The sequence below is a fragment of the Apiospora marii genome (genome assembly GCF_038362585.1).
Source record: "Apiospora marii strain CBS 49790 chromosome Unknown utg000002l_segment0_segment0, whole genome shotgun sequence".
Taxonomy (NCBI): Eukaryota; Fungi; Ascomycota; class Sordariomycetes; order Amphisphaeriales; family Apiosporaceae; genus Apiospora; species Apiospora marii.
Genome location: NW_027117373.1, coordinates 855,002 through 868,837, shown reverse-complemented (window position 1 = coordinate 868,837; position 13,836 = coordinate 855,002). Strand labels below are relative to the sequence as shown.

Here is a 13,836-nt window from a genome sequence, read left to right as displayed (position 1 = left end):
GCGACCCCCTATCTGCCTATCTCCCCGACCCCCGACTTAGCGCCGCCAGTTGCTGATTGCAAAGTCGCGGTCTAGCCCAGAGCTGGGCTAGGGCCAAAACATGGCTGAAAAGATGGCCTTCCCGGCGCCATGCTGCCACGGAAGGTTAACTGGGGAATCCCCATGGCTTAAAACACAGCACCCCTATTCTGTCCATGGCGACGATGATCATTCTTCAACGCGTTCAGGGCATTACAACACATGGCCAGAGACAATTGGGTCACATATGTAGACTTGAGGCTTCAATGAAAATATACGAGCATCAACAAGCTTCTAAAAATAAGCCGAAGCAGAGATTGGTCTGTTGTTGTTTTCTGCGGATGATCCATCCTCCCAGGAAAAAGCCCAAAAGAGTTCCCCATCGCAATCTTGCGGCTTTTCGCTGGTTGCTGCTTGTTCATAAGGAGCGGCGACACAACAGAACAAGCACTGCCTCATTTCCGGCTAGATCCCAAGGAGACAGATCCACAGCATCTGCTGGACCGGCGGAGCCTGCAGGAGGAATAGACCCAATTAGCAGCGCCCGCACGAGCCTACAGATGGCTTAGCCCCAATATGGGATGGGGTTGAGATGGAGCAGGGTAGTTGTCAAAAGGACGGGAACCAGCTAGGATCGTCAGCCAATCGAAGCTGCAGGAAGAAAAAGCCTTCTCCTGAAGCCAGACGGCCTATAGGTATTCTTGCAGTACAGGAACGCGGAGGCTGGTACATGGCAGCCAGTCCCCCCTCAAGGATCCAAGACCTGCATGGGGACTGCTGCTTGAAATGCAACCTGTAGGGACTGCACTGGATTGGACTGGAACGGGGACCAGGACCAGCACAGCTCTGTTGGACCGACCCGAAACCCATCAGCATTTGCCTGCTTAGCACCAGCACCAGCACCACGACCAGCAAAGCCAGCACCAAGCAGCCAGCAAACATCTGCCATCCATATCATTTCGGCTGAGCTCAGCGTCGTTCTTCCTCTTCCATTCCTCCTCTCCACAAATAAACTTGTCCTCCTGGCAACCCTTCTCCTACAACACAATCTCTCTTGACCTCGCTGCATTGGGGCACACAGGCGGATAATTCCTTTACAGCTGACATCGCACCCTCACACCCCCATCCGACCGTCCTGAGCCGTCGAGAGCAAAGAGCGGAAAACCTTGGTACCGTGTTTCACCGCACCCAGCAACCAACCACGCAAACGCGAGATTGATCGAGCAAGGAAAAACCACAAGTACCTTGCAGCATCTCCTCCGAACCCCGACAAACAGCACCTCCTCCAAAAAACACACACAGCTCTTCACCATGCGTTCCTCCTTGCCGGCCGCCGTGCTCTCCCTCCTGCCGTCGCTCGCCTCGGCCACCATTGCCCAATCGGCCTGCCTTCAGATCAAGAGCGTGGACCTGGCACAAAAAACAAAATGCGGTGACCTGGACCGGTCCCTCCTCCGGGGCTGCCTTGAGAGCGTGCCCAAGCTGGACTCGTCCAGCATCGTCGAGCAATGCCTGGTCGACGCCGGCTGCACACCCGACGAGTCCAAGCGCGAGACGCACTCCCTCATCGCCTGGTGCGACTCGCACTTTGGTTCCGACGCGGACCTGAAGCGTCGTGGCATTGACCCCCTTCCCCGTGAGTACAATCTGACTGACAGCTGCCACTTTTCAACCCTAACCCAAAACCAAAACCAAACGGGCCAAGAGATGGAACAAACGAAAAGAAACAAAGCTAATGAATCTGGTTGGTTGCTGCAGAACCCACCCCCCTGACTCAAGCCCCCGAGCTCTACCTCCGCGAGGCCGCCACCACCGCCGGGGCCGAGCCCTCGCCCTCGCCCTGCTCGACCGAGAGCGACATGGAGATCAGCTCGTGCAAGACGGACCACATCAACGAGTGCGTCAAGACGACGACCAAGACGCTCGTGTGCGCGCAGGGCAACATGTGCATGACGGACAACTCGGGCAACAACATCTGCATGTACCGCAAGGACTCGATGACGACGGGCGGCGCCGTCGTCTCCATCTTCCTCGCCGTCGTCCTCGCCGTCACCGTCGCCACCCTCTTCTTCCTCTGCTGCAAGGACAAGCGCGACGCCAAGCGCGCCCGCGCCAAGTCCGAGGCCGCCGCCATCGCCAAGGCCAACGCCGTCTCCTCGGGCCCCTCGGTGCGCGAGACGACCCGGAGCGCCAGCCAGCGCACCGCCGCCCAGGGCGACGGCCCCAACCCCTTTGCCGGCTAGAAGTCGCAAAGCTGGACCAAGCTACCCGAACATTGAAAATATTGCACAGTTGTAGAAAGTGGCGGCAGCCCCCTCAATTATTAGCCTTAGGGCAGGAGGGGAATCCAGCCACTTAGAAGCAAGGGAGACGACGGAGAGAAAGAACACGGCTCTTGGCTTTGGTGCCATGTCTCAGCCCTTGGTATGCTACGGCATCCAAGGGGGTGATTGTTTTTCCTTGGAACGAAAAAAGAAACGCTTTACAGGGAGGCCAAGAACGGTGGGGACGACGGCCACGGGGAACGGAAACCATAATCATAGAATCGGAAAGGATACTATACTTGAATACCATTGTACGCGATGTTTGTTTATACAGCAATTGTACAGAATTCCCACAAACACACAAAGGCCCCCATGCTTCTACGGTTTGCCAGGCTTGATTTTGACCATGTCGTAACCAACCTCTGGGAGATACAATGCATGTAGATGCCTCTTGGCCAAAGACCTTCCTCGTCAAAGGCTTGATGTTGACTTTAGAACCAGCACCTACCAGCCCCGAGAAGGGAGCTCCCTGGTGATACGCTTCCGGGTTACTCCCTAGCAAGGAACCGACCGCATCGACTCAAGCTCGCCTGCTCCACCTCTCTCCGCAACCCACCCCGGGTGCCGGTGTCTGCGATTGAGTAGGCAGATTGAACAGAGAAAAAACCGGGGCCCGGGGTTTACGGGATTTCACATGCCATCTATTCTACGTAGCCAAGCTGTAATTATTTGCATGTGGCGTAGTAATAGTAGGCAATCGCATATTATACGCCAAGCCTCATATTCATAGGTCAACTCTACGAAAGATGTGTGGTTCGCTCGAGGCACTCATTCACTTTTACATTCACACACACAGCGAAAACGGTCTCGATCGTACGTAGAGTCTTTGCGCATCAACGACATGTCTCTCTTCCTCTATTCATAATCTCTCGCTTTAGTAGCCGACCCCTGCTCAGAGGCCAACCCAGGGAAAATGCCGTCTGTGTTCGGATTATTCTCTTGTCCAGGCATCTTCCCCTGCGGCCTGGGTAGAGAGAGAGAGTAAAAATAAACAAGGGGGGTTGAGTGAGGTCAAGACTACTACGACTGCATATCATACTTGCAGCGAAACATTATCCCCCAAACGCGCTCATGGACCGCAAAGGGTCTGCCAAACAATTCATTGTAGGTAATATGCAGGGTTGTGGTAGAAAAATCAATAAAAGCCCGACATGCGCGGAGCTGAAAAACAACGCAACTGCTTCACCCAGTGCGGCTTCTCGAGCTCCACGCAAGCGAGTAAGATGTGGTATGGGTAAGCCATAGACTCATCTGAGAATGCAACTGACTACCCCGAGCCCAGGGAAAAGACAGACGGCCTGAATAAAGTCCTGTTCTCTCAGTTCGCCATCAGCGGCTGCCAAACAGACCTGCGGAACCCATGCCGGCGACGGGGCTACCGATCTCGCCAGGCGCGCCCACATTGCGCGAACCAGAAGGCCCAGAGCTGCCAGAATTAGGATCAAACCGGACAGAAACCTTGCCAGAAACGTCGTCTTGCTTGATGTCAAAAGTACCGCCTCCATTCTGGTTGTTCCCTTCGGTCTCGCACATGTCCAGCAACTCAGACTGGGAGATAGGATCACTCGTGTTGATCGAGTCCACATGACCCTTCAGGGCCGACAGTCCAATGTAACCGTGGGCATCTGCAGCGTTGTTCTCGAGCTCTTTGCAGGCGCGGCAGAGCATGAGCCGAACAGCTACCGAACGAGGTTGCGCAGGTCGCATGCCAGGTGGGGGTGCCCCAAATGCCGGATTTGGCGGCCATGGCGTACTACCAAAGCCCGCCGTACTCCCAAAGCCTGGAGGCGGAGAGAAGAGGTGAGGACCGCCCCAGCCGTGACTCAGAGGCGATGAGCCAAAGATTGGGTCCGGGAACGGAGCTGCAGTAAATGGCGGTCGGACACCGGGCGCTGCCGTTGTGCTGCGTCGCTGAGGGATGGGTTCGCCCAGAGGTTCGTCAGAGTCATCCAGCAACGCACTGCTGCCCAAGTGATTGTTAACTTCCTCGTCGAGACTGAAACGGTCGTTCGGTCGTTGCCCATGTACTATACTGGCAGGTCTTCCAATCGGAGTTGGTCGGCTGATTGGCTGGAGTGGCGAGTTCCTCATCTCCAAGGAGCCAGGTTCGAAGCTGGCCGATGCTTGACGGGAGTGTGGCGAAGGTTGCCCAGGTGGTATATCCGTAGGCAGCGAGAACGCATGGCTCAGACCAGACAGGGAGTCGCTGTGCTGAAACCCGGGGGGCGCATGTGGTACGGGAAAGCCGCGACCAATCGGCGACCCGAAACCTGGCGGTGGCAACGGCATACTGCCAGGAGGTGGCCGGAAACTGCCGCCCATGGGTGGAAACACAGGGTTGTGCAGCTGGCCGAAGCCTGGGCCCATCGGTGGTATGCCTGGGGGGTGGTGCATGTTCATAGGTGGCATGCCAGTAAAAGGCGAGTGGCTGAGACCCGGCGGGCTCTTGATGCCCGAGTGCAGTGGTGATGTCGGAGTCCCATGAGGGCCGAGGCCTGGAGGGCCCGAGGACGGCGTCTTGTTGAGGGAACCATTCTGACCGGGGCTGTTGTGGAGCGGAGTCTGGTTGTGCGGCGAAACGCTCTGAGGACCAGATCCGGACAGAGACGCTTGCGACATCGACCTTGTCACCTCTTGCGAGACTGAACGTGGCTTCATGGGCGTTGGGGCTTTCGGCAAGGCAGGCGTAGCAACGGAAATCTGAGGCGAGGCGTGGTTTGCCGGAGGATGCTGAGGGAGTGCTGGTACCGCGGAAACAGCTTGGTGCTTCTTGGCCGGTGCGGTGGGGACGGGCACCGCCAGAGCAGCTGCTTTCTGGGCTGCCTTTTCCTCCTGTTTTTGCTTCTCCTTGGCGTCACGATCTGCTTTCGCCTGAGCTGCCCGCTGCTCCTTCTCGCGCTTGTCCTTTTCGTGCTTCTCACGACGCTCCCGGGTTTCGCGCTCCTTGAGCTCGCGCGCCTCCTTCTCTTTCACGCTCTGTTCATGCTTGAGTTTCTTCTCGCGCTCTTTAGCCTCCCGGGCCTTTCGCTCTTGCTCGGCTTGCCTCTCCTTCAGTTCGTGAGCTCGGCGTTGCCGCTCGGCCTCCTTACGCAGTCGTTCCTCCTCCTCGGCCTTCTTTTGCAGCTCCTTCTTCCTGCGCTTCTCTTCGGCCTTTGCTTTGGCCTCATCTTGTCTGCGCTGAGCGTCGGCCAGGCGTTGGGCTTCCTCGGCTGCCTTCTCGGCCTCTTTGCGTGCTTTCTCCTCGGCCAGAGCTTGCTTCTTCTGCGCGGCTTTGTCTTTGCGCTTCTGAGCCTCCTTGGCCTTCTTCGCCTTTCGAAGCGATTCGGCTCGGCTTTCGTCCTCGAGTTCTTCCAGGAGTTTTTGTTGACGCTCCTTGGCCACCTTCTCCTTGTACGCAGTCAAGACCCTCTGTTCAAACATCCGGGCTGCGAAGATCTGGAACATGCGACGGCCTTCTTCCATGCGTTGCTCCTCGGTCATGGTATCCTGCCAATATAATTTAGCTTAGTAGACCCAAGGCCAACAAGGTCAGATTAGTCGTCTACCTCTTCTTCGTCATACTCCTCTTCCCCCGACTCATAATCGTCCTCTTCCTCATCCTCCTCGTCGTACTCTTCGTCGTCGGGCGGGGGATGGTTGTGGGAGTTGGGAATCGGAGCGCCGTTGACCGAGTGTCCGTATGCGCCCGCGTAGTGGTCCCGCGCATCCTCTTCCCTTGCCATGCGTCGCTCAGCAAGCTGCTCCATCATCTCGATAAACTTGCGGCCGTCGTTCTTCAGGAGGTCGTCCGCAACAGTTAAAATGCCACCTAGAATTGTTACTTCTAAATACTTCGCTTTGGAGCTGCAGCAGAGGAAGGATGTCATACCCTGAACCGTCAGAGATTGGCCGAAATTGAAGAAGCTGAGAGCATCCTGCGCATCGTGGGAAGTGTCTTGGGGAAGGTCCTCGGGCTCCGGCTCGTCATCTTCGTCGTCTTCGAGATCGTCTTCTTCGTCACTGTACTCGTCGATGTCGTCGTCCTCCTCATCTTCGTCGTGATCCACGTGCTCGACTATTCGTCCCCGTGACGGATGGTGATTGGGATAACTCGACGGTAGACCACGTGGGGGTACCAATCCTGCCATCTGGTCGATCCGTCTCGTCGGGTTTCCTAGCATGGGCGGCCCGTCCGGGTGGTGATGAGGTTGGTTGGCGAAGGACTCGAGCTCCTCATAGTAAGCATCGTACAGGCCCTCGAGCTCTTCCTCTATTGCTGTGCGTTTGCGCCCGCATACCGTACAGCTGCATGTATGCTTCTGTTGTTCCTTCATCTTCTTGAGCACTGCGTCCTTCTCGACCTTGACGAGGGACTTGCGCTCATCCTCGCCCAAACCTAACCAGAACTGCTTGATGCGCTCGCGCTCTTCTTGCGATGACGTGTTCCAGATCTTCTCGCGCGATATGCCGGAAGAGCGTCGTTCCAACTCGTTAGTTATGACATTGACGGGGGAGGTGATCTTCTGCTTCTTCTTCTTTTTGGACTTCTTTGACTTGACCTCGGAGCCATTGGCATGGATTCGCCCGGAAACGCTGCCCCCGTTGTAAGAATGCAGATGATGCTCCTCGTCACTTTCGGTTTCATCATCCCAATACTCGGGGTTGTTGCTCTCGGCGGAAAGCTCATGGTTCGCGGGCGCGGGCTGTTGGTGATTATGCCTCGACTTTGCTTGAGGGGAGCCGGTCGCAGGAACCTGGGGAAGCGGTACGCTGTTTGTTGATGCTGGGCTAGGCAGACCGTTCGGGGCATGTCCATCCTCGGCTTCAGCGGCCTCTGCAGCGGCGGCTGCCTTGGCAGCGAGTTTCGCGCGGCGCTTTTGCTTCTTCTTGTTGACGGTTGGAGCCGAGTCGGCCTGACCGGGTGTTGGGTCAGCGCTCATATTCGTAGGGGCGCCACCCTTCGATGACGAGGTCGTGGTCGGAGATGGCTGAGCGGGCGGCGTCGAAGACGATGATTTGGGCACAGTGATAGTCTTGGTACCGTCCTTATTTGTGTACTTTGATTTTGCCGTGGGAGCCTTTGGGGCTGGGGCTGCAGCCTGCACGACCGGCTGGCGGTTATTGGCAGGCATCACGTCAACCCGGGACAGCTTGAGGCCCGACAAAGGATGAAGGGGGGTCGAGCAAGATGGATGTGATGGAGGCGAAGGTGTTGTAAATGGCGGGCCTTCTAGGTTATGACGCAACGGTGGTTCCAAGTCATGAGAGCGTTGACATATGGGCAAACAGAGCGACGGGGGGTCGGGCGGTCGTTGCAGGTCCGATAATGCAATCTGGGGGCAGGTAGCACTAGAGAAGTCGGGCTTTTGATTGACAGGTCAGCGACGCGATCAACAATCCTTGTTCGGCCGGTGCGAAGGAAGGAAAGGCACAGCTGCGGTGGCGGGCAATCGTCAGCTGTTGCGGGTTGGTTCGTGGGTTGTCAGTCAGAGAGGGAGTGAGTGTGTGTTCTGTTCGTTCGTTGGTGTTCGTGGTCGTGCCGTACTTTAGCCCCTCCCCGGAACTCTAGTGTTGTAACCAGCAAAGTAGTGGTGCAGCCCAGGTCTTGGATTCAATTTCTTGGGGGGGCACCCGCTCTGTAAGGTAAGCTAAAAAGAGTACATTAGGTACGCGGATGGGCGACGACAAAACGTTGGTCCGATCCGGAAGGGAACAAACGAGACAAGATGGGAGGCGCAACAGCGGCAAGTTGCAGGCTTGCGTCAACAACAATAATAAGAAGCAATGCAGTAATAAACGAAGGGGCGGAGAACCGGGCGTTCTGTTGACTGTATGTGTAAATGTGTGTGTGTATGTATGCGTGTGTGTCGGACAATATGTGTCATGTACCTTGCCTGCGCTGCTGGATCAATGAATGCAGTTTGTTTGTTGGCTGCGGACTGACTTCTGGCAACCCCCAGTTGACAGGACGGCCAGCTTGAGCTTATGGTTGCGCAACACCTCCTCCTCTCAGACTTTCCTTCCCAATGAAGGCAGAGTTTGTGGTTACGCTATGTTGCAATGGCTTTCATTTGTGGTCACTCTTCAATGCTATCCGGCCAAATTTATCCACACTCACACCTCCTCTCCCAGTCTCGTAGAAGTACATATATAGGTGTGCGCCAGCCCTCTGCAATGGGCTTTGATTACCCCGTTACTCAACTGGCATGTTTGGTTGGTATGGCATCTACAACGGAGGTATATCTATTTGAGGGTTTCTGAAACGATGCCTCTGCGAAGCCATTCGTCATATCGAACTCAGACACTCGGCCCGACGACTACCTGCTCTCTTGCCATTTTTGCCCTCCACTGGAAACTCAAAGCCAAGCCCCAGCCTCACCTGGACAGGAGCACTATTTATGTGCAGATGGGGATTTCTGTGCGCCTGCCATCAATCAATTGAATCCGAGCAATGAGCAGCCGCTTAGTCCGGTAGGTGACATTGCCGCCGTTATGTAATCCGTCGAGTTGGGTGTTCTGCAGTCAGTCGCACGTGACTCTTCAGGTTGGGGGATGTTGTGGCCCCCCATATTTAAAAGGCTCACCCGCATTGTGCCTGGCTGGGGGCCCCAGAGAGGCTGGCCCCAAAATCCATCTTCTTGGCCTCAACGCCTATTGAAACCAACCACTCAACATCACACACATTCGCCACCATGTTTACGATGATGATCTACTGGGGTCTACTTGTCAACACAATTGTGACTTATAACCATTGCACTCTACTCTACCAGCTTCAGGTAGAGTAGCTGAGACCTGCATTCTATTACACACTCACTACCTCGAGCTGCGCGTAAAGTCAAGCTCCGCAAGTGCAAGACCACTTACACACTCACACCCGGCCACCGTCTCTGAGAGCAGGGCCAATGATTCCTACGCCCTAGCTAAGCTCGCCTTATCAGCCAGGTGCGTACTACCAGGTGCTGAATATTACTCCGTCGATCCTGGACTTGACAGGTTTGAACTCTTGCCTCATGGCGCGCCCCTCATTCCTCAACTGCTCTTCGCCACGACGCCAACTTCCAAACCCAGGCCGTGATACCCGCGCAGACTACGTAGAGGCGGTTGGTCTAGGGAACGTCCCCTTACCTTTCTTTCTAGCAATCAGGGAGGCACTGAGCCTGTATGCCGAAATCCGGCAGACCAGTATGCGAAATCTTAAAATAAGGGGTTGGTATAGCAGCGTAAAGAGCCTCTAGCACATGTGCAAACAATGAAAGGGGCAACGTAGCCGTTGAAAGACATTCGGCCAGGTAAACATGTTGCCTACCCTTTTATGAACAAGCTTTCTACCTCCCTGTCGTTCCTCGCAAGGCTGGAAATCGGCACCCGAACAGGCCAACACTCAATGTTTACCTTTATTCGTGTTCGTTATGAAGTAAGTGGCTGTTAGGGTGTCGCAGCCCAGAGGTGTTGGTTACGAAAGTGTTATCGTTACAGCCGCTATCAGTCCCCTGACAAGCCCGAGAAGCTTGTCAGCTTTTGAGGGACTGACAGAATTTAGACATCCATAACTCAATAGCCGTCGAAAGCCGGCTCGCCGGAAACTAATGAATGGTCTGTGTCATTAAATCAACGTTGGGCGCGAAGATTGGCACGCACAGGGGCCTCGGCTGAGTGCCTACAGTGGGCACATCATATGAGCAATGAATTCAGGGTTATGAGAGGGAGGAGCTGGCCCCGTAACTCCATTTGCCGTGATTCCTTCTTCAGCAGCAGGCCGGCCCAGCCAGATTGGTAATTGACTTCAGGAAGATTCTTGTTGCCATAAATAGTACCGACATCGGAAATGAGATTGGGTATATAAATATGTGCTCGATCCAAAACCCGAACGAGATATTCGCGGTAGGTACGGATAGGTAGGTAGGTACATAGCGAAACCTTGAAGACATCTTGAGCGCATCAAGCTGGTGATGACCGTCGGTGAAGATCCGGCCTCTTCCAGGGGCAGAACCGGCCATCGATCTGTCCGATTCACTCTCCCATCTGGAGGAATGAGGCCACGCATCTATCAGATCCGTGTGCCACCGCCTCTGTTTATTCACGGTCTCGATCGTGATATTTCAGGGGGACAAGCAACGGCAGTTGTGGTTGAAGATCTGATGGGATGGAGCCGCCCACCGGCGGAGCCTAGATGCATGGATAGACCGACGGCCTGACCGGGGTCTTGTTGACAGCAGGTGGGGCTGGCCAGCTTAGCGCTTCACAGCCTCAAATGCTGCATCATCTGCTGCATGCGACTGGAGGGCGCCGTATTCTCCCGTCGCCCGTCGCTTTGCATCTTGTCTGTTCAGCCGGGCGATCAAGTCGCGGATCAGGGACGGGTTGAGAGAACAACAGAAGAGGCCTGCCGCTCATTGACTAGGTATCTTATATGAAGGACTGCAGAAGAAACCTACAAGCGAGTATTCGTCATCTAGCCCGGACAAAGACCCCACGGAGCTGAAACCAAGGGGAGAGAGATACAGTGTATGTAAACCTGATCTGGGGTGGGCTTGCGTTATCATGTCCATTGCTATCTTGATATCCAACATTAGGAATTGAAATCGCAGTGTTTGCACAAGTACATGCTTGCATTAGACTGCTGGACAGGCCTGGAAACATCTGGACACCCAGCACCCATCAAGGTACATAAGGCAGAGTTGTAGATAGATGCGTCGGGCCCAAGGCAATGGACGCGCTCTTGGGCGGGATTGGCCGGAGGAACTGTCAGCACATGTAAGCCCGCCAACGCATCGCAGTTGTCATCTCCTTGTTCGTACAAGTTTCCTTTTGCGTCCAAACATTCGGGCAGAGAAACGAAAAGGTCATATTATTACCTAGGTGTACTTTTTCAGGGACGGGAGGGAAATGCGGATACATTGATGTATCTCCAGCTATGAGCGGCGCATGTAATCAATGAATAGACAGCCGCGGCACGTCAGTCTTGCATTGTACTGCTGCTGCTGTCTTGTCTGGCCCGTATCGTATTAAGGATCAATGTATTAAACACACATCCCACTCCCAATCCGTCGCTCACTGACTGCCCTGCGGCTGCGGCGCAGCGCATAACATTGAAAGCCGGACAGTATTCCTCATACTGGGGGTTCGGTTCAGTTCTGGAAGGGGGGTTCGACGTCCAATTGATCGCCAGACCGAACATGCTTAGGCCGGTTCCATCTGGCAGGACTCGCACGCACGCTCGTATTCCAAGTCTGGCAGTCAGGGTCAAGGATAACCCAAAAAAGGTCCCTTGCCCAATTTATTTTACCCCCTTCTTCCTTGGAGCGCAATCATAATAATCAAGAAAAAAGAAGAATTGAGAGAGAGGAATAAAATAATATTAGTTCCCATCTTCCCTTGGAATCCTCTTTCCACCTCGCCGACGCCCAAATATTACCTTTCTCCCTCCCCGTGGCACCCAAGCCAAGGCAGAACGAGAACTTCCTTCGATTCCGACAGATTCCTGTTCCCGAGACGAACTACATACAACCTCTCTGCCACTCCACGACCTTGGGGGCCTCGACCAATTACGCAATAACGCGCTGCAGCTACTGAAAACTATCGGGTCCTTCCAAATCTTAGCATCCCGCCGTGGAGGCCTCGAGCCCACTGGAGAGCTTCCAACTCGCCTGCCTTTTCGTTCGCTCGCCTTGGTCGCAGATTGCCAGCACCAGCACCAGCAAACCCAGCAGCACCGCAAAGGCGGTCCCATAAAGGCGTACCCGTCGCTTTTTCTCCATCCGAGCTGCAACTTGGGCAGACTACGATCGACTCTCGCAAACAAGCGGACCCTCCCCCGTCGTCACTGGGATACCTAAACCTATCTTTTTGGACTTTCCAATCTGCTGGGTGTATTGTTTCTTTCGTCCTTCTCTTATCCCGTATTCCCGCGCATTCCTAGAGTCCATAGCCATGGCAAATGCAAATCCGGGTAATGTCATTCGCAGGTAAGACCTTTTTTTTGTTGGTGTTGCGCTCGAGTGAATTGAGGTGTTCGTTGGGAGTGTCCGCCCGCCCGTTCGTTGAAGAATAAGCCCATGTCTCTCTGCCTGCCTCCCCATTCTCCATCGTCAGTAGCGGCTCTCGCAGGGTCGCGCGCGCGCTCTTGTTGTTGTTTCTGCATCATGGACACGCCTGTATTCATCCAACGTCGTTCCCGTCCGCGATGATCACGGAAAAGGTGCAATGCCGTTTCGATGCAGCCGGAACACCACTTTCAATCCCAACCCATGAGATCTCTCTCTCTTTCCCTCCCCCCTCTTGTCATGTGTCTTGGGTCCCTGCCGATCTTTTTTCGTCCCGGCTCACGCGGTCCTTGTCCATCTCATGCCGCCGCTTAATTGGAGGAGCTGCCGAGCTGACTCGTTATTCACACCCTCTATAGAAAGCTGGTCATCATAGGCGATGGCGCCTGCGGAAAGACGTCTCTGCTGAGTGTTTTCACTCTTGGATATTTCCCTACAGTAAGTTGCGCGATTCAGCATTCCCGTCCCGCATTTGCTATTATCATTGCTAACAGTCACGCAGCACTATGTAAGTTCCGTTCTCCATCCAACACAATCGTCCGAACAACCCGCGCACCCGAGATTCACTCCGCCAGGCGACTTTTCCGGTTGTATGCAAGTCTAATCGCGTATCGCCCCCGGACAGATTCCCACGGTCTTCGAAAACTACGTAACAGACTGCAGAGTAGACGGCAAGTCGGTACAATTAGCATTATGGGATACGGCAGGACAGGAAGATTATGAGAGGCTACGGCCGCTGGCCTACTCAAAAGCACATGTCATCTTGATTGGCTTCTCGATCGACTCGCCGGATTCCCTGGACAACGTGAAGCACAAGGTTAGTTACATCCACGGCTCGAGTCACGTTGCAACCCCTCTCCCAGCCCTGTAACACAACCACAAGTGCGCCCTCAAGGCTGACAAGATAAAACCCTCGCGCAGTGGATAGAAGAGGCGACCGAACGCTGCCCCGACGTGCCCATCATCCTGGTGGGCCTGAAGAAGGACCTGCGAGACGACCCCGTAGCCATCGAGGAGATGCGCAAAAAGAGCCTCAAGTTCGTCGCGGAGCGGCAGGGCGAGGCCATAGCCCAAGAGGTGGGCGCGCGCAAGTACCTCGAGTGCTCCAGCTTGAGCGGCGAGGGCGTGGACGACGTCTTCGAGGCCGCCACGCGCGCGGCGCTGCTCACGTTCGAGAAGGGCGAGGGCGCCGGCTGTTGCGTCGTGTTATGAGGACCGCCGCCCCGCGAGAAACTGCACATAAGCGGGAAAGAAAGATGCAAGAGAGGGTTTTAGGGAACCGGGAGGCGGGCTCAGGAATGGCTCCGATGAGACGTCCCAGTACTACAGCACAAACAGCATGGACCGCCGGCGCACGAGACCTATGCTTACTACGAACATTCAAACTACTTCGAGCGAGCGACATACCCCCCGAACCGTGTGTAATGCAAGATGCCAGCAGACATCACCTACCCACACCACACGCAAAAGAT

General features: G+C 55.1%; 3 protein-coding genes across 3 annotated transcripts; 2 read left to right on the top strand and 1 right to left on the bottom strand.

Annotated features, from left to right (window-relative positions):
• Positions 1–1,329: 1,329 nt before the first annotated feature.
• On the top strand, positions 1,330–2,261 carry PG985_001968 (uncharacterized protein; the record flags this gene model as incomplete). The annotated part of the gene is made up of 2 exons (XM_066821737.1): positions 1,330–1,654; positions 1,777–2,261. The coding sequence occupies 2 exons, from the start codon at positions 1,330–1,332 to the stop codon at positions 2,259–2,261; spliced, it is 810 nt and encodes a 269-aa protein (XP_066689169.1).
• Positions 2,262–3,671: 1,410 nt separating this feature from the next.
• On the bottom strand, positions 3,672–7,453 carry PG985_001967 (salt tolerance down-regulator-domain-containing protein; the record flags this gene model as incomplete). The annotated part of the gene is made up of 2 exons (XM_066821736.1): positions 3,672–5,828; positions 5,888–7,453. The coding sequence occupies 2 exons, from the start codon at positions 7,451–7,453 to the stop codon at positions 3,672–3,674; spliced, it is 3,723 nt and encodes a 1,240-aa protein (XP_066689168.1).
• A 4,798-nt stretch (positions 7,454–12,251) lies between these two features.
• PG985_001966 (GTP-binding protein rho2) lies at positions 12,252–13,576 on the top strand (the record flags this gene model as incomplete). The annotated part of the gene is made up of 5 exons (XM_066821735.1): positions 12,252–12,286; positions 12,724–12,802; positions 12,867–12,872; positions 12,990–13,181; positions 13,286–13,576. 5 exons carry the CDS (start codon positions 12,252–12,254, stop codon positions 13,574–13,576), a joined length of 603 nt encoding a protein of 200 aa, XP_066689167.1.
• Between the last annotated feature and the right edge of the window lie 260 nt (positions 13,577–13,836).